General features: G+C 39.2%; 1 protein-coding gene across 3 annotated transcripts; it reads left to right on the top strand.

The window, feature by feature from the left end:
• The first annotated feature begins 885 nt into the window (after nt 1-885).
• On the top strand, nt 886-25,134 carry PI15 (peptidase inhibitor 15). Of its 3 annotated transcripts, none has more exons than XM_085572262.1 (6): nt 886-1,058; nt 2,003-2,339; nt 17,585-17,703; nt 17,932-18,064; nt 18,230-18,345; nt 22,130-25,134. In XM_085572262.1, exons 2-6 carry the CDS (start codon nt 2,067-2,069, stop codon nt 22,263-22,265), a joined length of 777 nt encoding a protein of 258 aa, XP_085428388.1. In that variant the 5' UTR covers nt 886-1,058; nt 2,003-2,066; the 3' UTR covers nt 22,266-25,134. The 3 variants fall into 3 exon arrangements, with proteins under 3 accessions (XP_085428388.1, XP_021386284.1, XP_085428389.1); XM_021530609.4 differs by lacking the exon at nt 886-1,058 and adding an exon at nt 1,190-1,434; XM_085572263.1 differs by lacking the exons at nt 886-1,058; nt 18,230-18,345 and adding an exon at nt 1,256-1,434 and having other exon boundaries at nt 22,130-24,898.
• Nucleotides 25,135-26,480: the final 1,346 nt, after the last annotated feature.

Raw genomic sequence — 26,480 nt, forward strand, 5'->3', positions numbered from 1 at the left:
CCTTTCATCACAAAGTACACTATCAAGCACTAGTCATTTGATCCTTACAACATGTCTGTAGAAGACTATTATACTGTTGTAGAGATTGCACACAGAGATTAAATGGTTTGGGTTAGGCCACACAGCAAGTGAGCAGCAGAGCCAAAAGGAGAGCGTGAGTGTTGGCTTCCAGCCCTGCGCTCCAACTACTGGACTGCACTTCCTTAATACTTAAATCCCATATTGCTTCTCTAACAGAGCTACCGAAACTTTTGAGCACTCCTAAGTGTTGGTGTAATATCAAACCCGTTGTGTTTCTCTCTCCTAGCTCCTTCATGATGTCACAAAGCAGTTCAGTTTAGTGGCACTTTTAAGGGCCTCATTTCACGGGCTGACCCAGGTCGCCCAGTCCTGGTGGGGGGTCAGCCTGACATTGAGTAGCTCCCATAAGCTGCCCCCAGTACACAATTGCTGGCTGCTGCTGCTTCTCTGCTCGCTTTCGTCATGGCCTCAGTGTTATGCCCTTAGCTCTGCTGTGTGAGTGGCTGGACCATTCTGCGCTTAAAGAATTCCAGCTATAGGCTAGCTAATGGGAAACAGATGTCTCCCTGGCAGTGGCGGGAGCTTTCGGTCCTGCCGCTCCCGTAGCTTCCCACTGGCAGACGTTCAGGTAACTGCTCTGGGACAGCCACGACCGCCCGGAGCTCTGCCGGTGCCTCGGAGGGCAGAGGGCGCGGGAGGAGGAGAAGGGGGCGAGCGGAGCGGGACCAGCCCTCGGGCAGCTGCCGCGCCGGCGATGGATGGAGCGGGGCCGCTCGCCCGGGCTGCCGCTCGCCCGCTGCCCGGCGGGGCCCGGGACACCGCGCTGCTGGCACGGGTCGGGCCGGCCCGGGCCGGGGGCACGGCGGTGCACGGGTTCCGCTTCCTGTGACCGGGACAACCAACTCAGGTTTGCAAACCCTGCGCTCCACGCTGCGCCGTGGGGGCTCGTGGAGCTGCGTGAAACAGCGCTTCCCGAGCCAGCATGATGCTCGGGAAATGAGGAAAAAAAAACAGCGACGGAGGGGGAAAAAGAAGAGGTAGGAAATGCCGAGTAGAGGGTCTTGCACGCTGCCTCTTTGTGCCGCATCAGCCGGGGGTGTGACCGAGTCCCCCCAGCACCCACCCCCGGGGTGCCACCCAATGGCTGCCGTGTGCTCCCGCAGCCCCTCCCGCCCGCCTGGGCTGAGCGGGACCCGCCGGGACACTGCCCGGGCTGGCTCGCACGGGCTGTAACATATAAAGGCTGTCAGCAGCAACTCTGGCCAGAAGCTTCACAAGCAGCACGGTTTTGTTCTTTGGGGGGTTGTAATAAGAGACACTTCTTCACAAAGGTTCATATCATCACATAGGAGAGTGCTTTATATACTGGGAGAACAGTAGACTCTGTTCTTTTTTTCTTGGTATTATCCAGAGGTAAGCCATTCAGTTCCATAAGTTTGCTTTGCATGCAGTTTTGTCAATGTTCATCACACTTGGTGAATTTAAGATTTGAATGCTATTTCTAAGATGTCCTGCTTTCATGCTGTATATGTTTTCTTTTGCCTACTGGTTTATCTCTGCCACATTGTGTCAAAACAGTCCATGCCGATGGGGCAGGCATAGCTGAGGATGTATTTTTAATTTCAGTGGAAAACATGATGTGAAGTTTCTTGCAGTCTCCCTCTTTAAGATCTATAGTGTGGTTTATGGACTGATAGCACTGTCACTATTATATATTTATGGGTGTGATAGCACTGTCACTATTTCAGGAATACTACTAGTTCTGACCATGTACTTCATAATGATACTTCATTTGGTGTGTCGTAGTAAGACCATCATCACTTAATACAGTTATTGAAAATTGCTCAGCAACACGTGTTCTGCCCGGTTTGTTTTTATGATTGAGCTGACAGAATGATTTTTCTGGTCTCAGCCTGCTTGTTCACTTTGTCTTGCTACACAGATGTACAGAATCACATCTTAAGTATCTTCTCTTCTACAGATTTGCTTTCTGCTGCCCTGACTTAAAGCAAGTACCTCTGTGACCTGTCTCCTTTGGCCCCAAAATGACAGTAATTGCTGCAATCAGTTGTTCCCTTTTATTTTCTGTTCTCTGTGAAACAAGTGCATTAGTGTTACCCAACTCCACTGACCTGTTCCTGTCAGACAATAATTTCACTGACATCAAGACAGCTTTGGCAGCTCATCTGGACTCTGCAAAAATTCCCAAAGCCAGGCGGAAGCGCTACATTTCTCAGAATGATATGATTGCCATTCTTGATTATCATAATCAAGTCAGAGGCAAAGTATTCCCACCTGCTTCCAACATGGAATATATGGTAAGTGAACTGTTTATTTCAGAGTGAAACAAGCTATAAATCAGTGATCTGATTTTATTAAACAAATTGTAATGGTTTAGTTAACTAAATGATTTTTTTTTAATCTATTATTGCTTCCTAAAATGTTCTGTCCTTATGTTTTTCAAGCTGCATTAACTTCAGCCAGCAAAAGCTGAATACTGAACTCTGAACCTCTTACTTGACCTGTTCAATTTTCATTTCCATGTGTAGTCCTAATGAAATAAGTGAAGTGGTGAGTTAACTGCTTGATGAGCTGAGGAATGGTATGTGTTCACATGCAAACCAAAGTGTTTAAAGTGCTGATCATTAGCCCCATAGTTTTTGTGGAGTGCACTGAAAGTCATTGCCCTGGTGTGGGCAAAAAGATACCCAATGAACATTTCCAATTTATTTCACACATATTATGTATGGAAGAAGTATGGTAAGACTGTTTGCAAAGTAGTTCATCTGATGCACTATTGTCTCCTGTTCATATGTTTTTCTTACTGCATGTTGTTTGCGTATACCTAATACCTTTATCTTTCCATCAAATGAATGTTGATTTTAAATGTTTCTCTAATATGTAGTATTTCAATGTGCTTAAAAAAAGTATGTGGCAGACATATTTTTTCCTTATTGGAAAATACTTATAGGAAATATCTGTTCCTGCAGATATGGTAGAAGTTACACATTCACTGTGATCTCATACTGCTTTAGCACTGCTGGCTAAAGTAGTGTTTGCTACTTTGTGTTCCAGCTTTGCATACATGCATAATGTGGGCCTCTAATATTAAACATAGGTTGTCCAATAATTTCTTTTTTTATGTTGTAATTAGGTTATTCACACTATTTTGGAAGTAGAGATTAGTTGTGTCAGCACCATAATAAATGTTTAAAGACACAGTTTCTCATATGACAGCATACAATTAATAGGTTTGAGAAACAGGACACCATCAGTTGACATAAAAAGGGGATATCAGTAATAACAGCTCCTCCTTTGTAGCAGCTAATGACTAACCAATGTGGACATGTTTCTATCACAGATGTTACCTAAATCTGGATTTCATCATATAATCTGTTCAGCACATCCCAGCAGCACCTCAGAATGCCTAGTCCTCTCAGAATATTGCAGGATGAAGACCATAGGCTGAGTTTGAAGTCTGGTTAAGTGGAAAGGTCAGAGACAGAAAAGCCAGAGCGGTCAGAAGTCAAGCTCAGTCATCATTTTCATTGCTGTGCTCTCCACTGATGTTTCCTTTGATTCTGTATAAATAAACTTTGTTGTAATGTCTGAGGGAATGGCAGCTTACCATACCCTTCCTTGGCTTGTGTGTTTTAGAAATGTGCTCCTGCAGTTCACTTAAGTGAAGCCAGCACCCTGTCCTATTCCCAAGGGTTTTGTAAGTGCAGTGTTCTTAGCCTGTTCAGTAAAGAACTCTTGTAAATAGAAAGCAAGCTTCCTGGATTAAATCTATTTTATTGAACTCATATACCTAAACTGCCAAGATTTGATCTATATTGGTGGGTATTCTGCTGCAGCTTTTCTGCAACATAGATAAAAAAATCAGGATTGAAATCATGCTCTTTGCAGCTAGCATGCTTTTATTTTCCTTGCCTTTCTTACTATTGCTTTTGCCAGTAGCAGCCAGCCATAGGATGTACCTGTGATCCTGGTAGCATCAGCCTGAACAGTAGTCTCAAGTGCAAGGACTGAAGGCTTTCTTTTACATTTGGTTTTCCAGTCTGAAAGTACTTTATGACTTCATGCTGCAGAATTCAGATCAGCGCCTCAAGCTTTGTAGGTAATGATCCAGAGTACAACTTGAGCTTGTATCACCCAGTGGCAGCCACCCCTCTGCCACCAATTCTCTTTTAGAATTGTGTAAGGCTGTGTGTGTCCCATGTAGCAACAGAGCAAGCAATGCTCAGTGGGCAACATCACACATGGTGTGCTCTGCCATCTGCATTGTGGTCATGGCACTATCTCTGGAACTTCTTACCTCTCTGACACAGAAGGATTTTGGTAGGGAGGCCTTGAAGATGATGTGGTGCTGTATGCTGTACTGAGAGTGGAAACACCATTATCAATAACAGAGTTGGCTTTGTCCATTCTTTGGTCTCTGAATAATTTCAGTGTGTGGCGCAGCATCTGTTGTATCTTACAGGGACATGAGGTTACTGCTGCTGTATAAAAAAGATGTTATGTTTCTCAGGACTTATTTTCATAAATAAGACAATGAACACATTGTCATTACCAGTAGACAATGTGCATTTGTGCTTGAAAGGACCTTACAGAGTGTGTGTGCCTTTCCTGAATACTATGGAAAAGTTCTGGGGTAGTGAAGAAAATGGCCTATCCCATTTTCCCTAACAATGACTAAAACGGATGTCACATGTTAGAGAGCTGGAATTGCTTACAGATGCAGTAGATTGTGGAAATCTTTTTAAAGTGTGTTGAAACAGAGAAAAACTAAGCAGTTTTGAAGCACTTGAAAAATATATTTTTTCATCTTTTCTTTGTTCACTGTCATAGTAAATTGTGTTTTGTTGTTTTTTCCTAATTCTTTTAGGAGCTGTTCTTCTCATTAATTACTATATCACATTCTCACTTCTGTACAGTTCCATTTGCTTTTATTTCTACCTCCCTGGTGGGAATAAAACCCCTTCAGGGTTTGGTTGTATGGTTTGGTTCTTGTGATTCCAGTTCTCCACACCCAACCTTTTTGGGGGCTTTTCCACTTGACACAATGTGTTCCTCTCCCTGATCCAGTCTACTTCTCACATGTTCAGTGGAATTTCAGATACTTCACATTCCTTGGGCGTTATTCTCTCTGTCCTTACTGTCTAGAAGGTTTATGTACTGTAGGACTTTGGATAAGAGATCTGGAAGAACAGCTTTAAATGCACATTGGTTAGGCAGGGGAAGTTCAGATAAGCAGAGCTGGGAAGTGTTCTAGTTCTCTTTGGGAGCGGTGGGTCTGAGTGCTGCCCCAGCCTGTTGTTGTGTGCAGCCCCCCATGAAAGCAGACAGCTGGGGAGTCACACATGGTGGGTGGCATTGTACCAGTCCCCAGTGAAAGAAACTGGTGTGTCTTGTGCCAGTTACACTTTGGTAAGTCTTTCTGTTGGGACATTGGCACCTGGTGTGTTAGATTTTAAAGCAGTCCTCCTTTTGGTTCTGGTTCAGGAGTTGCTGATGCCTTCAACTGGAAGTTTTTATGCAGGTACAAATATAGTAAGTGTATATGTGAAGGAAAATGAAAGAAAACAAGAACTTCCAGGCTTATAATGCAGAATTAGTGAATATTTTTTTAATTTGAACTTTTTTCTTCTTCATTTTAAGAAAGTCTTTCCTTGTGCTTTAAAAGCTGAAGGCATACCTGCGGAAAGAAAGATGACACCATACTTTTGGCCTGACGAAGGGTGAAAGTCATCTACTTGTCTTTGCATGTTTTTTGTGGAGAAAGCAGAAAGATTCCATAAAATTCATGATTCAGAAAAAGTGGGGTGTAGAGTTACCAGCAGCTGTCTAGTCTGAAAATTGTGTACATCTGTAGGTTCAGTGGAAGCATGTGAATAAAGAAATCCCTTTTTCTGAATGCTAATTGTATACTATAGAGACCTGTGTCGCCTTTCTGGAACATCTAAGCTACTTGGTAGGCCAGTAAATATTTGCAAGATGTTGCTAACTGAAATTTGAGTCTCATAAAATGTCTTTTAGTGTGCATTGGTACTATATTTAGACTTCTAAAACATTCATTCATGAAATATATATTCCTATGAGGATCAAAAGTTATTTTTACCTTTCCTACAGTCATCCCCCCTCGAGGCCAGTTTCTTCAAAGTTTATATGGTCTTCGTTGTATCCCACATCACTGAGTTTGTGCAAAAGCTGATCAAGCAGGTGCTTATGTACAGACATGCTCTTTAAAGCTTTGCATGCTGAAGCAGTAACTTATATAAGTGGGCCTTGATGAGCACTGAACATGATCCTCCATGGCATTCCCATGCAAAATGGGAAAATCTGTTTTAGTTAAGACTTCTTTCTCTAAGGTGATCTGAATAACTTGTTGAAGAGTTATAGCAAAAGATAAGTCATAAGTAGTTTCACAGCTGGCTCTGCAAGGACGAGTCCTTAGCCTGGTATGGATCAACATAATTATTAATAGACTGGCAGTAGTATGTTTGAAGTATAATAAAGAGGGCAGGATTGCATACTCAAAAACATGTTTGCAGAAAGCTGGCAGATGATTTTAAGTGCAAAAAGTGCTGTAGATAAACTTGAGCCTGGTGATGTACCAAAGATGTTCAGATGCAATTTCAATTCTTTTTTTTCAGCACTTTTATATTTGGCAAAGTCTGCCCCTGGTTGAATTTTGTCACTTTGACTCATTTTATAGAACTCAAAGTAGTAAAAGATTTCCAGACTAGCCTGAAATGAGTTAGTTTAGCTACCCAGGAGTTATTTTGTGTTTCTCATGAGCTGATGGCACAGGAATTGGAAGAGAATGGAGAATTTCAGCATATTAACTTCTAGTAAATCCACATAAAAGACCATAATAGACTAAACAAAGGAAAGGACTTATTGTTGTAGAAGAAAAGTAGTTGTGTTCAAAAAGAAGCTCCTGTAGTCCTGTGAAGGAGTCCACATGTGTCATGCTGGAAATATGTGCGCTCTGTGTGACCCAGGAATGACTATCTTTGCCAAGGTGATGTATTTGGATACTTCACATCCCAGAAAATTTGCAGGTAATTTCCAAAGTCAGGTCAGAGAAGCAAGATATAGCCCAGTTAATGCTCACAGATGCAAATAACTTCCTTATTATTTCACTTTTAAGTTTGAAAGTCTTGATAAAATTCTCTTGCTGTCAAGGTGATCTTAAAAATATTCAGTGAATATGCAGTAAATGATGGGTAAAACAGTCAGAAAAATCCCAGCAACCTAATTCAAGTTTTTCAAAGTTCTTCTTAATACCAAAAGCTTTTGTATAGACATGGAAAGAGTGAGTTAGGTTTTCTCTCCAATTCAATAGCATTTTCTGATAAATAAACTTCTCAACCTGTTTACCTTTTTTTTTTTTTTTTTTTTTTACTGTTTTTATTGTGGTTTCTTACAGACCATTCTAAATCTTTAAGGACATTTTGTTCTTGAGTCATTTGCCCTGGCTTATTTACATGGTCCCACTGAAATCATACATGTCTGTGAGTAAGGATTGCAGGGCTAGTTCCTTCAAGATTTATGTCTAATGAGTTGGATAGAGTCTCTTAATTCATGTACTTTATCCCTGGCCTGTTGCAGGACTGCCTTCTGCATTACATACATATGGTTTTCATCTTGTCTACTCTTGAACACATATAGTGATGCTGTCTCAGTCACATCTCTTGGCAAATATTTTACTTTAGGAATAGAAATTATTTCCAAATGTCTAACCTAAATATTTCCTTCTAAAGCTCAGATAATTAATCTTTATATGTATTTTTAAACTGCCAATAGAATTCCTATCCTTTTTCATTTCAAAAAATTACCCTTACTGACAGTTTTCTTGGCATTAAGATGCATATTATCTTTCCTCAATTTGTATATTATTACAATACTTCTGCATATTGTATCAAATTACAATTGCACTCCATTTACAGTTCCTTAGCTAAATTAGAGAACAAGACCCTTAGATGTCAAAGAAGATTAGGCCCATCGTTTTAATTGTGCATGTCTAACTGCCATAATGCAATGAAGAATTTACTGTAGAATTTACTGGCAGCATACTTTTTCCATTCAGTAGCCCTGTTCCCTTAAATCCTGTATACACAGTGAAGTTTGAAATAAAGTAACCAGATCATGAGTCAGGGTACAAAGTTGCTTTTTATCATGCCAGAGAGCAAAATAAATGCAAATATGGTCCACTTCAGTCTTCTGGCTCATGAGAGCTGAAGATACTTGGAGCTTCTCCACTGTGGACCCCCTGTCCTAGTCTGCCATGGCTTTTAGCTTGCTCTATGCTGGGAATTCATGAGTGAGGTAAGAACAAATGAGAAGCAGTATAATGGTGGAATGGGTCCGCTAGTTCCAGTTTCTGTCTCCTACCACTTGATTTTCTGTTTAATTAAGTATGTTTCTTCTGCCTGGTACCATAACCCAGCACCAGGAATGTCTGAAGATCATAGACAAATGCATTCTGGAATAGTGATCCTCTCAGGAAATTAAAATAATATGGAGGGAACTGATGTGGTTCACATGGTTACAGTTAATGGTGTCTGTCTGCATCACAGCCTGGAAAGGAAGCTGTTGTTCCACAGCAACAGAAACTCAGGCTTTTTCTGCAGTGGAGGCACAGCATGTCAACTGACGGAGAGAAAGCAGGAATAAATGGAGCTTACTCTCTGCATAATAGACTTACCTAGATATTTTTTGTCTCACAGGTGAGCAGGTATTTCCTAGTGCACCAGTGTCAATAATGCAGCACTGAACCACTTAGCTATCACTGACATGTAGGGTGTTGCCCATTTTTCCTGCAGTTTCATTGACAGAAAGCTAGAAAAGCCTGTTCAGTCTCAGTAACTGGTGTTCATCTAGGGTCAAATCCAAGAGAAAGTTACTAATAAGAAGTACAAAAGCCATCTGTTATGTTCAGAGTGAATGATAGAAGACCTGTTCAAGAGTTGAATGGAAAAGACCCTTCCTGGAAAGCACTCCTTGAATAATCTGAAGAACTTCCCCAAAAATGTTGGTATTGATAACTTTTGTGGAAAAGAATGACAGTGTTAAACTTGAATTGGTACTGCAACTCTGTTCCAATGTTTTATGCATAACAATTTTAAAACATCCATCTTGATGGTGTTTCAGAAAAGAATATTTACATTATTTAAATTTAGTATTAGCAGAAAGCCTTCTAGGAGTTTAAACAAACAAAAAACAACTTAGTAAAGTCTCAGATAGAAAGCAGCCTGCCTAGAGGCCTCAGAATTAGACATTCCTTTATTATTAAATGTGGCACCTCTTGAACTTCTTGGCTAAAAACAGAGACAGGGCATTTTTCACAAGAATCTCGATCCAAAGTACACAGTACTTTGTTTCATACATGAATGGAGATGATAGTAACCTTAAACCTCTCAACGTTTTTGTCCCCTTTCTCTACCTGAAAAGATAAATAGTCTATCACAGGTCTGTGAAAATGTATATCCTAGAGGCAGGAAAAAATGGAAGCCCCAGGATAGCCCCTTGATTGCTTTTTGTGCACCGATTCCTGTCTTCAGCTCAGGCTCCTCTATGTATAAATGCATCTGCAGGTGCCCTGGGATGGGGTTTGAGGTCTGTTTAAATGAAACTGAGAATTAACTGGTTTTGCACAGCTATCTGTCATAACAGTGATATCTGTTAGTCTGTATCAAGAGAAAGAATCTTAACTTGAGCTTTCTTTTTCTGAGAATAAAGAACTATTTTTCTTATTCTTTATTCTGCAGAAAGAGGGAGCTTCTATGTGTTTTCTTTCATGTCATGCTGTCATATCTTTCACCTAGAGCTACTTATAAAATGTATTTTCTTTGAAAACTTTTAAAGAAATTAAGAACATTTTTTCTTTTGATGGAAATCTTCAGTGGTTAATAACAAGGAAAAGGGAAATGTAGATTTTTTCTGTATATAAGAGAATGAAACGCCACAAAAAAACCCATTTTCATTCACATTTTGTGTTTCTAAGAAAATGCAATTTGTTCTGATCATATTTAAAATGATAGAGGTCAGACACGTGCCTTTGCAGATTTCTGACCAGTTGTGACATGGAGCTAGAGTTTGGTCCTTTTTGTTATCAGTTCTGAGATAAGCTGTTGCCAATTAAAATCTGCCTTGCAGCAGGTTAGGAAAGCACTGAATATTTTAAGATATATAGCTGTCATATTTGACTTTTCCAAAAGCTAAACAAAGAATAGCATATCAGAGAAGCTTATTGTTATTAAATCTGACAGCATACCAATTTTCTTTATTTCTTGTTGTCTAAAAGCCTGATGCCAAATATGAAAGGAAATGCAGACAACTTTTAGAATAAAGAAAATTGACTACTACAAGTGGTAAAGCCTCAAATGATAGCACTTTGTTTGCACCACATAGACACCCAGGAATATAAACTTCTTTGTAAAACACAGACTTGAATTTTCATAAGAAAAGTATTTCTGGCAGTGAGGTTTCTTGGGAATATGTCTGGTGATGCCTGGATTAAGCCAGACCTTCGAATACTGAGCCCTTCAGAAGTGTGACTCAGATGTTTGGAGGTTTGGATATATGAGAGTAAATTTACTATAAAACATTGCACAGCTTTACTTTGAGTTGCAGTGGATTGTTGGACAAGCAGCTTGATGTATTAACCCTCTGTTTATTTTCAAGATATTCAAGATGTTTTTCTCTAGAGGGTAGACTGGAAATTTTCTGTGTAAACTTTCTAATTATTACCTAATGCATGTGAGAAAGTACCTGCATGTGTGGTAGGCACCAATTACAATATACATACAAAAATTTCTAACAGGTGGCTGTTGAGATAAAAAAAAACAAAAACATGTTCTTAGAGAGAGAGAGAGTCCAAAGTCCAAATGATCTCAGAGCCTAAGTAAATATATAAAGTTTGCCACATCTCTCTGTAAGTTCCAATGAGCTCATATGTTTTCATCACACAGTATGTATTGAAAAAAGTGGGAGCAAAAAGACAAGGCTCTGTCAGTCATTCTGTAAAAGCATGCAGGCAGAAGGGCTGTTGGGTTGTTTTATTAAGCTTTCTGCCAGATTTGGGGTAGTGGACGTGGTGGGAGGTCCTACAGAAAGTTTCTAAACTTGAAAATGCTACAGGTCTGACTATATGAAAGAGAAGGGGAGCGAAGGACTCCTGCGTGCCCTGCGCGCTGCTGTGGGATGTGAGACAGTTGCCGTACGTGCAGGTGAGCGGTGCAAGGCTGAGTGACCCTTGAGGACAGGACCTATGTGTTCCAGGGTACCTCTGCTAATCCTCTCTGGGACTTGCACGAGCAGCTGTGGAATGCAGCTGCACAGATGGACTGGACATGTTGGATTTCATCCCTTGGCTTCACAGTGTTTTTATCACAGGAAGAAATTGCTTGAGTCAAGGTTTCTTCTTTCTTGCTTGCTGCCATTCTGGAAGTAAGAGCTTTTGATCTTCAGCTAGGCAAACAAAGAGAAGCAGGGGGCTACTGGAGAGTAAAATAATATGTTTGACATGGAAAGGCTAATTTTTTAACTGATCATTGCTAAAAGAAGGTCATACTGGTCATCTATCTGAGATGCCTAAGAATTGCCATAGATCCGTTTGTGTGAAATAGCAATCTGAATATCACTAATAGGAATCCACAGAAAATATATATAAATGAAAAATAAGATGCCAAGACTAGAAAAAAAATTGCCAGTTTTTATTGCTTCAAAATGTAGCAGTATTGCCATGCAACTTTCTTCAAATTGCATATCCCACCCAGTATTTAATTTGCCATCTCTTCATGCAACTGCACTTGTGTAAAAAAGTTACAGAAGGGAGTGATCAGAACAGTGAACTTAACCTGTTTGCTCTGGATTTGTGTTCACATCTCTACCCTGTGTTTGTCACTTCAGCTGTACAGTTGGTGGCAGCCAGCTGAGGGTCTGGTTACACCTCAGCTGTCCTGGCACTATGGGCAGCAGCCCTGACTCAGGGAGTTCCTAGGAAGGCAGTGAGTGACCAGGATGTGTATGTTTTGCTTAAGGTTTTACTATTAGGAAATATGCATAGTATTATCTTAGCTGATATGTCATTTAAAAAAACCCCAACAAACAGACCAATCAGTAATAGTAAGGTACTGAGGGCTGCTGTTGATATTTAATATCCAGAGCAACGCTCTGCTGAGGTTGTCTTGCGCTCTTTTGCAAGTAAGGAGAGCTTCCCAGTTACTGGCAATAAAAAATGAGCCAGGAAGGATTAAAGATGATAATGGCAAAAGAAGAATGAAAACACAGGTTTGGATTGCTTGAGTGTTTTACAATGATCATTAGCACAGTCCTTAGGCTATCAGGTAAAAACATATCTATGGATTCCACAATTATCTCACATCTTCTATCTCACAGTCTGTCTGCTGGCACTGTCACGGAAGAAGCATTCCTACTTACCACATTTTTTTCTTTTTTTTCTTGTGACAATGAGGACTGTAAATTTAAGTCCATCTATAAACATCCAGTATACCCACAGATATCCACACAGAAGGGGAAGATAACTAATACAGTGTATGGCTTTGCATTCTGTTGCCTTTGCATTTAGATCACAATTCTTGCTGTTGCCTTTAATAGTAATTTCAGAGTACTTGCAGAGATGAGGAGAGGTCATTGCCATTTGTGTGATTAGGTTTGTCTCCTAAGACATTTTTTGAGCAGTGTCAAGAAAAAACTGCTCCATTTAAATGATAGAGGACTGCAATTCTGCCTGCAATGAAAATGAGCAGAACCATGTTTCTAAATTCAAGTTATAGTTCAAAACTGTTATGTACACAATTCCTCAAATTAGGTAGGTATCAAAGTAGGAAGGGAACAGCCAATTATTTTTCAACAAATGTCATGGACAGATCATTGTAATATTGTAGTTACTTCTTTTTCATCATCAGAATGTTTATTCAGCTTCACCATTGTTTTAATACCTAAGAGCATAGTTCTTACTATGTTAAGAACATAGTTCTTACAGGACTTTCTGTTCCAACCAAGCACAAAAAGACAACTTCATCCTTTTTACATGGAAATTATCTAAGAACAACTGACAGGCAGCTGTAGAAACAGCTATAAAAAGGAAATGTATGAGGGAACTGTGATCCACAATATTAAAAGGCTTTTCTTAGTGAAGGAAGCCCACTTTTTGCACTTCAAGAAATTACATTCAACATGAAAGATACTTTGTTGTACACTCTATTGCTTATTACACATTTTGGGGATTAAATATTTTACTATTTGTTTACAGAGGGAAAAAACCAAAATCTAGGGTGAAATTCTGGCTCACTGGAAAAATTCCTGCTGACTTTATTAATGCTAAGATTTTAGTGCTAACTCTCAGCAACTCTCACATGCTGTGTGAGTGCAGAGAGCACCCCAGAGCTGCCTCATGAAGTGGTTTCAGGTGTTGAAACTCCCCATGTAGAAACAGTGTCCTGTTCCTTGTGTTCAGACCTCTTGGCAATTTTCAAGTGAGATGTAGTTTGGAAGTGTTGTTTTGCAGGGAACAGCACAGAGTTCACAGTCAGGGAGCTTTCTAGGAAAATAATCTTTGGCTCAAGAAAGAAAAATAAATTGGCCAAAGGATGTTCAAGTTATCAGTGGAAGTGTGGTGACAGGCTTTAACTCTATTGTGGCTCAGTTAGACCCAGCTGAGAAGTGGGAAGGTTTCCATGCTGGACCAAAGCAGTGATCTGGAGTTTGGGGGGCATCTTTATACTGAATAGAAGGCGACTTCTTCCTCATCTACTTGCAACCTAGTAAATGAAGATTAGCTGTCCCCAGGGAGTGGATGATCATAGTTTGGCACTGGGAGTTTGCATGATCAGCACTTCAGGATGAGTCACCTTCTTAGATCTTAGAACCCACTGAGTATGGAAATCTTTCTCCTGCTTCTCTTTTACAATTTTGTGTTCATGACAGAGAGCTTTATCGGATGTGTTTAATAGGAACACTGGATTGCCCATATTTCAGTTTGTAATTTTATTTATCACTCTGTTTCTTTTAAATTCTTTGCTAATTGTCTTGAGGTTTTTAATTTCTGTCCTTGTAGAGAAACTGTCCCTCTCACTTTCAAATTACTTCAGTTTCTCTTTTTAGGATATATTTGAATTTCTTGATATGCAATTTATTTATGTACATGTAATGAAACCACATGGCTTCAAAATCTAAATGTCTTTGCTCTGTTCTTTTACATGCCCAAAACAGGGGACTGAACTGTGATAAAAATTAGTACAACTGTAGACTCAGGATCAGAATTTTTTTTGAAAGATTGAACTAATTTCACAGTCTCTTATAATATTTTGGGTCATTATGAGATAATATTTTTCACCTTCAGCCTATATTAGTTGTTTGCCTTTTGACAGGATCATAGGATGGTTTGGGTTGGACAGGATCTTAAAGATCCTCCAGTTCCAACCCTCCTGCCATGGGCAGGGACACTTTCCACTCAACCAGTTTGCTCACAGCTCCATGCAGCTTGGCCATGAACACTTCCAGGGATGGGGCATACACAACTTCTCTGGGCAACCTGTTCCAGTGCCTCACCACCCTCACATTAAAGAATTTCTTCCTAATATCTAATCTAAACCTATCTTCCTTCAGCTTTAAGCCTTCTTGTCCTGTCTCTTGATTCCAGTGCAAAAAGTCTCTTTCCAGCTGTTTTGTAGGCTCACTTCAGGTGCTGAAAGACTCTATAAGGTCTCCTTTTGTATTCTGCTCTTCTGGTGATTATCTAGAGCTAGTCCTAGAAGGACTGAGACCACCTTTTCATCTGAAAAAACGAAGCAAAAAAAAAAAAAAAAATTGAGGTGAGGCAATCAACTTCTCCCATGAAATACAAGTGGTTTACATAGCAATAGGGGACTCTATAAGGCTTTTCACCAGTCTGCTAATGAAAGAATGGAGGAAATTTAAAGAAGCTGCATATGCTCCCCTCCCGTTTACTCCTTAGTCATAAGTTCTTGTTCTCTTTGTTCCTATTTTTTTTATGTTTGCCAAAAATTTGATCTGTCCGGAGAGGGATTAAGAGTGAACAGATAATGGAAAGCAGAGTGTACTATACTTGACAAACTCAAAACATTTTAACTGAGTTGGAAACAACACCTCAAAACTTTACCAATCCGGTGCTGCAGATGATTCTTGATAACCAGAAATGAAGCTGAGGAGTAAGATAAATGAACTAGAAGTGCCCTTGCTGCCCAAGGCAGGGACTGTGCCTTGTTTAGAGAGTGTTAATAGTGTAAACCTAGTCCATTCTTCACATTTCTTGCAAACACCTAACGTGCTATTTTGTGAGGCCGTTCAGCACACAAAAATGTTCTGGGTGGAAGTCAGGATGTTGGCGCTCTTTGTGCGAATACAGCGCACGTTTGGATTACTGTGGGAGTGCAGACAGGGCACTTGGGAGCAAGCACGCAAACCTCATGTTCAGCCTCCTGGCAGGAGCACTGGTGCCAGAAGTGTGATTAATCCCAGCACAGGAGGGTGTTTATGGGGTGTCACAGTCCTGGCAGAGCAGCTCCTTGTGGATGCACACCAGGCAGCTGTGTTTGGACCCACGCGCTGGATCCGCGAGCTCCTCTGCTCCCCTGGGCCCGGGCAGGCTCCAAACGCCGGCTGTGGCCCCAGTCTCTCAGGCACACTCCCCAGCCACTCTTTTATTTTGTACCTGCTCTTTAAGCCCTCTTTTTGGGACCACTGCTGTACCACAGGGATTATAAAGGGGTTTTTATATACTGGCCACATGCAGCTAGTAAACTAAATGGCAGAGATACAAAGCAGAAGAAATGTTTATGCACACACAGTTTTCTTCGCCTTGGGCCCTAGAGAATATCCTGGCTTTTGGATTTTTTTATCTCTAGCTCCTCCAAGAACCTCCCATAATTTTTCAGAGCTGAAGAGTATTCCTTTGTAGCATGCTTCTTCTTAAGTCTTCTGTCTTTTGTCCTTGTACTAGCAATTTGCTTTGTCTTTGTCTTGGAAAATTTTATGAATGGGTGTAAAATTAACCTTCTTTTCTTTAAGCACCACCCATTTTAACATCCCTAAGGTGATTCTACTTGAATGGAAAATTATTTAGGTTAAGGACTCTTACTAGTCTCTATTGTGCTTCTTCACCTTTAACCGAGGAGGTACCTTATCCACTCCATATGTGCAAAAGCTTGGTTCAATGGTCTAGCAGTTTCATAATATGTTAAATTCTGTCCTTCTCACTAAGACAAATTTCACAAAGTACTAGAGTCAGGTCATGAATTATTGTCCTAGTCAGTGATCAGTCTTTTCACTCTTCAGGTTTGTGAAATTAAAACTGAATTAAATGTTAGAAATCATTATGAGCTCATAGTACAGAAAATATTTGTGATGTGGGCCACTTTATCCTTTGATAAGTTAATTTCTGACTTCGCCTCTTATTTCATGCCTCCGAGAGCATAATATATTTCATAACCACTCAAGATATATGAGTTTGTGTTTGTGTTTAAAAGCACTGATGGTCTGCATAAACAATTTTACCACATTCTGTTCTACCTTTCTACTTGCAATTCACTATGACTATTCTGCACCTAAACACTCCAAGAAGGGTGTTTCAGATATACATGTAATTCCAGAATCTACAGCCTACTTGGGTATCCCTTAAACACTAAGATATACTAGGATTTGTGTGCACTTGTAATGTGTCAGTGAGATATTCTTTATCAGGAGTTCCAATGGTGCATTAGGTTTTGTTGCCAACATCTCCATTATTTCTGAGACAAACCTCTTTTGCTGTGGAAAAAACAGCAGAGTTACAAATCAAGCATGTAATTGAGCAGGCTAAGCATATAAAGGAAGCAGTGTTTAAGTTCACTTGTCATGTACCAAACATTGGAAGGCTTAAGAAGTCAAATTGTCTGTTCTTACAGAGCTGTTATCTTTTTTATATCAGGCAGTGAACAAAGCCAGCTCCTGTGCAGAATAAAGAAGTGAAATCCATACTGTACCTGGAAATGATCCATAGTCTTTGCCTTTGTGGAATCCCTTTCTTGACCTTGTGACCTCAAATATGAAGAGCTGCCACACAAATTGTCTCTGGCTATAGATACTCCTGAGGTCCTATTTCAAATGTGTTGGGGTTTTGTGGGGTATGTAATACCTATGCTGAAATGTTCTTCCCTGTGTTCCTCTCCTTCACTTTCTGAGTCCCAGCCAACATTTCACTCCTCTCCACACATGGATCTCATCAACAAAGAAGGGAAAATGGTATGAGAATGCCTGTTTGGTGAAGGACTTTTCCATAAAAAAAGGGAGAAATCAGAATACTTGGCTTCTTCTAATGATAGGGGCAGGAATTCTGTCCATCAATAGGGCAAATCCTGCTGGATTCTGTACAGGCTGCTCCACAGTTCTCTTCTTAGTTTCAGATCTGATGTATCACAATAGTACATTTGTGAGTTAAGGTACTTGCTTTTTTTATTCTAGCACTATAATAATATAATCATATAATCTGCTCTTTTTCTGTTCTACTGCTAAGGATACTTTATTTTGTCAGGTTTGGGATGAAACTCTTGCCAAATCTGCTGAGGCCTGGGCTGCTACATGCATTTGGGACCATGGTCCTTCCTATCTTCTGAGATTTTTGGGCCAGAACCTGTCTGTAAGAACTGGAAGGTAAGAGGATACCTTACAAAACAATTATTTTTTTCAGACTTTGAACAACCTTTGAGGTCCAGATCTTTGATGGATGCAAGTGTCATCCAGTATTTTATATCTATTATCTATAGAATATATCTATATCTGTCAGTGTTTGTTTGGCTCAAGAATATTATTGCTTACAACTGTGACCCTGATGATATGAGGAGAAATCTAAAAGGACTTTTTTCTTACACTTCTTTCCAGGTATCGATCTATTCTCCAGCTGGTAAAGCCATGGTATGATGAGGTGAAGGATTATGCTTTCCCTTATCCTCAAGATTGCAACCCTAGGTGCCCGATGCGATGTTATGGACCCATGTGCACCCATTACACACAGGTTATATAAATTTCCTCTATTCAAAATCTCATGTCCAAAGCTGAACTTTCCTATGACGTGTATATACCCCTCTCTCTCAAAGAAATGTATGTGTATATCTATAAATATATGTATATGTATATTCCTTTTCAATTTGGACTTCACCAATAATAAATATTTATTCAGATGGTTTGGGCCACTTCCAATCGTATAGGCTGCGCAATCCACACATGCCACAATATGAACGTCTGGGGATCTGTTTGGCGGCGAGCTGTTTACTTGGTGTGCAACTATGCCCCAAAGTGAGTTGCTCTCTTTTATTTTTGTTTATTTTTATACTTTGTGCATGTTTTGGTCCTCTCATAGGACTACTTACTCCTTTTTCTGCAGCATGACCTCTCTGTGCTTCTTCTGTGGGCTGCTCCTTTGTTTAAGCTTTCCATCTGAACATACAGAAATGTATGACTTTGGTATTCAAGGAAGAAAAGGAATTAACTTGATGTGTGTGGAGAAAACCAAAAACCCGTTTCACTATTATTATTATTATTATTATTATAATTATTATTATTATTAATTTTCTTCCTTCTTTGTGCTGACTTCACTTTACTTTGAATTCCTTATTTCCTCACTCTCTTTTATAGATAGGCATGGTGGACTAGACTTCCTCAGGTAAGCAATCCCACTGTAGATCAGGCTCTTGGTTTCCAGACAGGCTCTTGGTTTACATACAGGTGGGCCTGTGCAAATCTTGTGAAATTCAGTAAGGCCAAACAAAACTGGATTGGGTTAATCCAAGCACAGGTGCAGGCTGGGTAGAGAACAAATTGATAACAGCTCTGAGGAGAAGGACTTGTGGTTGCTTGTAGATGAAAAGCTCAATATGATTCATCAGGGCATGCTTGCAGCCCAGAAAGCCAGAGGTATCCTGGGTATCAAAAGAGATATGCCCAGCAGGTGATTCTTCTCCTCTACTTGGCTCTCTATCCTAGAGAGCTGCATCCAGTTCTGAGGTCTTTAGCACAAGAAAGACATGTTTAAAAAAACAGAAAACCTATTAGAGCAGGTCCAGAGGAGAGCCACCAAGTTGATCAGGGCTGGAATACCTGACTTATGAAGGCAGGCTGAGAGCTGGGGCTGTTTGGCCTGGAAAGCAGAAGGCTCCAGAGAGACCTTGTATCAACCTACCAGTACCTAAAGGGGTCGTACAAGAAAGCTCGAGAGGGAATTTTCACAAGGACATCTATTGATAGGACAAGAGGGAATGGCCTTAGCTTAAGATGGGTAGGTTTAGATCAGACATTAGGAAGAAATCCTTTACTGTGAGGATGGTGAGGCACTGGAACAGTTTACCCAGAGAAGTTGTGGACTCCCCATCACTGGAGGTATTCAAGACCAGACAAGATGGGGTTCTGAGTAGCCTGGTCTAGTGAGAGGTTCCCTGCCTGTGACAATGGGGTTGGAAATAGTTTGTCGTTAAGGTTCCTTCCAACCCAAACTATTCTGTGATTCATTCTTTGGTACATGTTGCCCACAGGATACCTTTGCTTATGACCGTGCTACATAATCTGTAGCATTGCTTCCATATAGAGTCCATCAGCCCAAACTCCATGTGTGCAAACCTACCTCATCTTGCCTTCCATATTAGGGTCTGTTAAAATACAGCTCACAGACACCCATAGGTGGCTGTGTATCTCATAACTTGCAGAGTTTTGTGTTTGGTTGAAATGCAGAAATTAATTTTCTGCCAGCATTTCCTAGACATCATCCCAAGCTTGCCTTTGGGTGCAGAATGAGTCAGTAAAGTGTGGCTCTGGGAGAGCTTCAATTTGCGGTCTGGTTTGCACCACTGTTGCAAAAGCCACACAGTGTAAGTGGCTGCTTGCTCTGCCTGTGTATTAGGCAAAGACATAGTTCTGTATAGGAACCTGAGTATAATTAACTGAGCATGTTTTCCATAAACTCTTGGTGGCACAGGTCCATTTGTGGTAAAGAATATGCAAGAATATGTCATTACTGTAGTTGTTACATGAGTAAAAAGAATTTTTAAAGGTTTTGCAACTGAAAAAGAGATAGGATTTCGTAAGAAAATTTACTTGGGGAAAAAACCACCTTTGGAAATCAAGGAGACTTCTCTGTCCTTTTGTCTTTAATATTTACTGGAAAAGAATGGCAAGAAATTAATGTGAGGGAGCAAAGATTAGGCAAAGACTCTGACTTACAGCTCCACAACATGGACAAGATGAAATCAAAGATTCTAAGATAATTTTTAATGTATACTAATTTAAAAAATAAAACAAACAAAAAAAAACCTTTCTGGAATACTTATTTTTATATATAAGAATAAAATGGATTTATACATTAGGCATTTTTGGAAACTAATTTAGTATTTGTGTATCAGTTAGCAATGAATTATGACATTTTGTATTTTCTGAATCTAAAAGTTTCTCGAACAGCAAACTAAAGCTTGAAGTTGCAAGCTCTTTCTCTGTGTGAGATACTGAGTGGACCTTTCAGTCACAGGAAGTAGAATCATGATTCCACATCTAATTCTTGCAGGGTCACAAAAATTATCTTGAGTGGTCTTCCCTGGATTAAGGTTGTATTGCTAAATTTAATTGGGTTAAGGACATTGGGCTTAGAGTCCTTGGGCACACATGCAGAAGTCTCTTTGCCACTCAGTAAAGTCTGTCCTTCTGAGCAACAAGCACATCAGAAACATCTCTAAAAAGGAAAGGAGTGAATATCACAGCCCCAGTCTGAGTTATTAAGATTGGATTTTGGCAAAGATTTAGGATTTAGAACTCCAGATATTTTCACTGATCGCATGCTGTAACACGGAAAAATATTTATCCTTCTGAAATGAGTGAAAACCCCCTAAAGTTAAGGAGGATAATTGCAGTTTAGAAAGGCCCCAGATTATTTAGTGGTCTCACACAAATCTGCCATGTGTTGCATAGAAAATGAATCAGAAAACAGTTTTCAGCAAACTCTGAATTTCCATATCTGTTATCAGACTAAATATATTTCCTGAGCACTTAGTCTGCTGTACTCATTTGGAAGAGAAGTAGGAATGAGCAAATTATTTGAGATTCCTACTTTCTTCCAAGGCACAACCCAGACAAGGGCTTTTGATCCAATGTTACTGGCTGGGAGGTGGGGAGTGACAAAATATTTCATAAATAATTGCATTACTCACTGCTATTCCACGTCACATGCAAACTAAAGGAAACTTCTCTGCTCTGTGAGACATAACATTTAAATAAAAATCTAATTTTAACTTTCTGCCTACATCATGAGTGTTACATGATTCTCTAAAAGTCTGTGGTTTATATAAACCCCTAAAAGTCTGGATGTGTTTTTCAGATGTTCCTAGATGTTTCAGAGTTACCTTTTTTCATATGATCACTCTCCAGACTTTGTACCCCTTTCCCTGGAGAGTCTATTGCACACCTCTCTTCACCAAACAGGAGCCCTCCTTCTCCTCTCATTTTCATCTGTGAGACCTCTGGAAATGACCCAGTCCAGTTGCTTTTAATAGTTTCTTATCTTCCTTTTTCTCTAATCATGAATTCAGCCTCAGAGATTCACAATGTGAACCTAGGCTGGTGCAACATAAGAGTAAGGTTTCACTCAGTTTGTTTATCCATCTTCCAAGCACTAACTTTTAAGATAAGTGCCAGAGAAAAACGTACTCAAGGAAAACCTTGCATCACTGCTTATTTTGCTATTTTTCATAAATATAGATCTCCAGTAAGAAATACTTTGTCATGGGATCAGAGAACCAAAAATCACTTGGTTGTAGCAAAAGCAAGAAGACTGGGACTTCACCACTGATACTAAAGGGTGTTGCATAGATATTACTGGCCTGGATTCACATGATCATTTTCCTGCTCTTTCTTGGGAATTGCTAGATCAATGTTTATCAGTAAACTGCAGAAGTAAACTAATGTCATGTGTTTACTAACAGAGCATTTATGCGATATCAGTGGAGATATTAACCTTAATCACTGAAAACAAGTATGGTTAATGATTTTTTTTCTTCCACTCTGAAATTATTAAGCATTCTTTTTCATTTTTTATTTTCAGGGGGAATTGGATTGGAGAAGCACCATACAAAGTTGGAGTCCCATGTTCAGCTTGTCCTCCAAGCTATGGAGGTTCTTGCATCGACAATCTTTGTTTCCCAGGAGTAACATCAAACTACTTATACTGGTTTAAATAAGTTAAGGTTAACATTATTTTAAAGAAAACCCACAGATGAGTAACAAGAATCTTTTGTATTGAATTTTGCACATATTATATATAGAGAGATATTGTAATAATACTCTGATATTTTCTTTTTGTATGCTTTTGTATAATTAGCTTTCAAAGTACAGTATAATTTGGGATTTAAGACTCACATTATCCCTTTTAGATTAACATTTTGTTAAAGGAGAACAAACCCATTTTAATCTTAGCAAGTATAGCTTCCTGAAGATTAGATTATATTAAAAGCACATCAGAAGATAGAATGTTACTTCCTTTTAAAAACAATAGCTCTAGAAAGAGAGGGGTCATTGTTTAATACTGTGCTTTAAAAATAGAGTGTGACATGCAAAGGAACAAATTGTCCTCACACTCCCAATGGTTCCTCCTGTTTACACCTGTGCTTCCACCTGCAATGTCAGCGGGACACTGAGCAGAGGAAAACATATGTGCAAGAGAAACTGCAGGATATTACCTACCTCATGCACAGCATCAATTAATTTATGGTGTTTCAAGAGTTCAGCACATGGCTGCTGCTATCACATGTCTGTGTGCAGACAGGAATATTGAAGAGGATGAGGAATCACACAGATAAGATGCAGTGGCTGTTAACCCACGTGCATAAAGTCGTATCTAGATAGAAGGCTACATCACTGTAAAAATACTGGTATAACAGCACAGCTTGATTCTACCTTCCTGTATTTCTGAACACAGTATAGCTCTATAATGGTGCTTAGAAGGAGTATATTTATTCTTTTACAGGAAGAAATATATTGCTACAAAGCAATATCTGTCAATACATGACATGCATAATGTTTTTTACACTATAGGTTTACCAGTATATATGTTGTCCCTCTGACTGAAATTCAGTTGAGAATCAGGAGGGATCAGACGTAAACACAGGTAGGAAGATTTGTAAATAAAAGACTTTAGGGATCTTTAAAAATTATATAGATTTGTTGCAAAAAATTCAAATTTCTAAAGCAATTGCCAGTGTCCATTAAAAATATATTGCACTGTTTCCTGAAAATATCTGTGTGCATCATTAAAAACCAAATCTGCCAAAAACTTTCTGCCAAAACCTAGATGCCCTATGGGTAGCTAATAGAAACATTGAAACCAAAATATTATACAGGTACTGTCCTTGAAAAACAGATTATTAAAATGAAGAGATCAAATGTCTGCCACTGTTACTAGGTCGTTGAAATAACCTTGAATTTTGGCTTTACGTTACAGGGCAGAATATACTCCACTTTAAATATAGGTGTTTAATCTGCATGCCCTGCTACATTTAGACCTCTGAAATTTATGAACTTTGAAAAGCAATACTGAGTAGAGCAAGTGGAACAACAGAGGATAATTTCACTAGAGCCATATATGTATGTATCTTTAAGTCACTAATTCAGTTTTTTTAGGGTATCTGAAGAACAGCCTGTATAGTGTATGGAATGTAGCAGCCCCTCTCTGCACTCTGATCCCTCAGAGAACATCAGCAGCTGACCTATGGCTCTTCAGATATATCTGGTTAGTGACACTTCTGTATCTGACAGGACAAGAACTAGACAGGCCTTTAGATGTGTCTATGTTGTAGAAGGATAACTGTAATATTCTACTAACTTTTATCCTAACAGGTACATTATAAACATTTTTCCTTTTGTTTTCAAAGGAGTGTGGACTTGAACAGTACTCAATCAGTCAAATACTTTGACAGAGTAAAAGCCAGTCCTGTTTTGGGAGCAAAAGACATCCTCTTTGCATTATCTGAGTACACACTGAAGTAAAAGTGAGACAAAACTACTTAGTGGGTGACTAGCCCCTCAGCCAGCACAGTTTTTGTCAATGATGCAGGTGAAAAATGCATTTTTGTTCTGCATAAGAAATCTGCTATAGAGGTTAAAGCAGTGCATCTACCCATTTTCAGTATTTTTATTTTTGAAATACAAATAGGAAGCAGAGCATAAGAAAAAGTTCAGGTTAAGCCATGAAGCCTACAACAGTAGGTCTAACAATAAATGACTATGCACTTTGAAACTTGCAACTTGTATGTTGTATGGTACACTTTCCAAACAGAACTAGACATTGTAAATTAATTTATAATTCTGTAGTTCAGCTGAAATTATTATCACGGGTATATATATTATCGCATCTGTTACTTTTTAAGTTGCTACAAATACCTTGATTTTGTGGAATATTTTGTTTTCTGTGAATATAGAAAACTTTGCTTTTAACAAATAGGTATGCAGGTTTTTTCACAACATCCCATAATGGTGCTAGGAATTAACTATTGTAATCACACTGTCATTGACAGCAGCAAAATATGATCTGGAAATAAGCTATTTCATACGAGCAGCTCCTGATAAAACTAGCCACAAGCACTCAAGCATTTGCTGAATATTTTTTCATTTAACATAGAGGATTATAGGTCATCAGACATTTGGTTGCCACATGAAATTTCCACTTTAAAGTGGAAGGCCTTTCTGTATTGCCTATTTGAATTGCCCCAGTTTCTATTATCTTTTTGCTCTTGGGCCAGGTAATGACAGTGCCAGTAAAGCTCTATTTTGATTGCCAGTGCTTCCTGACTGACTACCTGACACCAAGTGCTACTACAAAAAAAAAAAAAACAAACCACTGAAACATCCAGAAGACTTCACATGTCTTTGGTAGCTTTAATACATGCTGAGCTTGATGAGTTCAAGGCCATGCTGAGGCAAACCACCTCCAGCTGCTAATCTGATGGCCTTGAAGTACTAATTTCTTCTCAGCAGAGGGGTGTGCCTTTAAAGACAAAGAAATTAGCTCAGACTTCTGTTCTAAATATAAAATTTTAGAAGTGTGCACAAGCTAAAATAAGGAAAAAATTATTTTTTGTCAAAATACTGTGAGAGGAATAAGACTAAAATTATGTAATGAAATTGATGTAATTAATTATTGAGTGCAGCTGTTTATAATAATATCTGCTTGTGACTTTTTGCCTCATTTAAACATTTAAGGTGATGGGGTAGCCATTGATACCTTTTGGTGCTAACCTCTGTGTTCTGGTGCTTAAGTTACAGATTATGTTTTGTGGAAATATTACCACATACACTCCAGTGTTTGTGAGATCTTTTTCAGCTAAACATATAAATTGCCACTAGGTCATATTTGCTTTCAGAGTTCCTTTTTATGGTTGTTTCAGGCTCTAATAAAAGTTTTATGTGCATCAGAGAGGAAAATGTATTCCAGTTCAAAACCAAAACAAACAGTACCCTCCCCTCCTCACAACAGGCAAGTGCCTGTGGAACAAATTACAGGGAGAGTAAGACCTCTCAGAGTCATGACTTCAGATTGATGCTGAGCAAGTTTTAGTGATTCCAGATCATCTCTCTGAAAAATAAATTACTTCAGAAAATTTGGGCTTGACCTTGCACACTTATCCTTGGTATCTATTCTTTGAGATCAGGTTTTTTTTCCCTCTGAATTTGAGGTGAGTTTGATCAAGTCTTAGTAAAAACCAGAGGAGTTTTAATATAACTTCTGCAGGAATGAAAAATTGGATTCCATGAGAGCTTTGTGAACAGTGAAATTAGACTTTGTATGTCATCCCCCTTTGAAAGAGAAAGCCTTCCAGAGCAAAAGTACTGCGACTGCAAGGAAAGAAATATATCTGTGTCTATATCCATATCTGTATCTGTAGGTAGGTGGAAAGGTATATGATAGGTGATAGATAAATATGTTTATACATTCTCCCTGAGGATCGGGTTGAAAGCATGGATGCCCTCTTGTGGTTAAGAATGCCACTACTCATTACACAGGAATCCAAGAGGTTCTAGGATTTTTTGAAAACAAATGCAAATCTAAAGATTTTGGCCTTGATTTTAGAGACACATGACTTTGTCTGTTTCCTTTGAGAAAAGAGGTGCAGTGCACAACTCTTCCATTTCTTAGTTTTACATGATTTGTAAGTACAGAACTCAATTACAGTTTTATTAGCTGGTGACTACCTAACATAGAGAGTTTTATGAATATGATGTAAACCAGAGTTATTCAGATGTCAGAAGAATTTTTAGAAGGGTTAAGTCAGATATAGTTCTTAAAAACCAGTGTGTGGGAAGCCTCATTACTCAGATACTAAATTATGATGATCCCTAATAAAATCTTAAAGACCTGAATTACTGTTGCAATCTGCCCATTATTGGTAAGTTTTCAAGAA

This window comes from Lonchura striata, chromosome 2 (assembly GCF_050655825.1).
Source record: "Lonchura striata isolate lonStrDom1 chromosome 2, ASM5065582v1, whole genome shotgun sequence".
In the NCBI taxonomy this organism is placed as follows: Eukaryota; Metazoa; Chordata; class Aves; order Passeriformes; family Estrildidae; genus Lonchura; species Lonchura striata.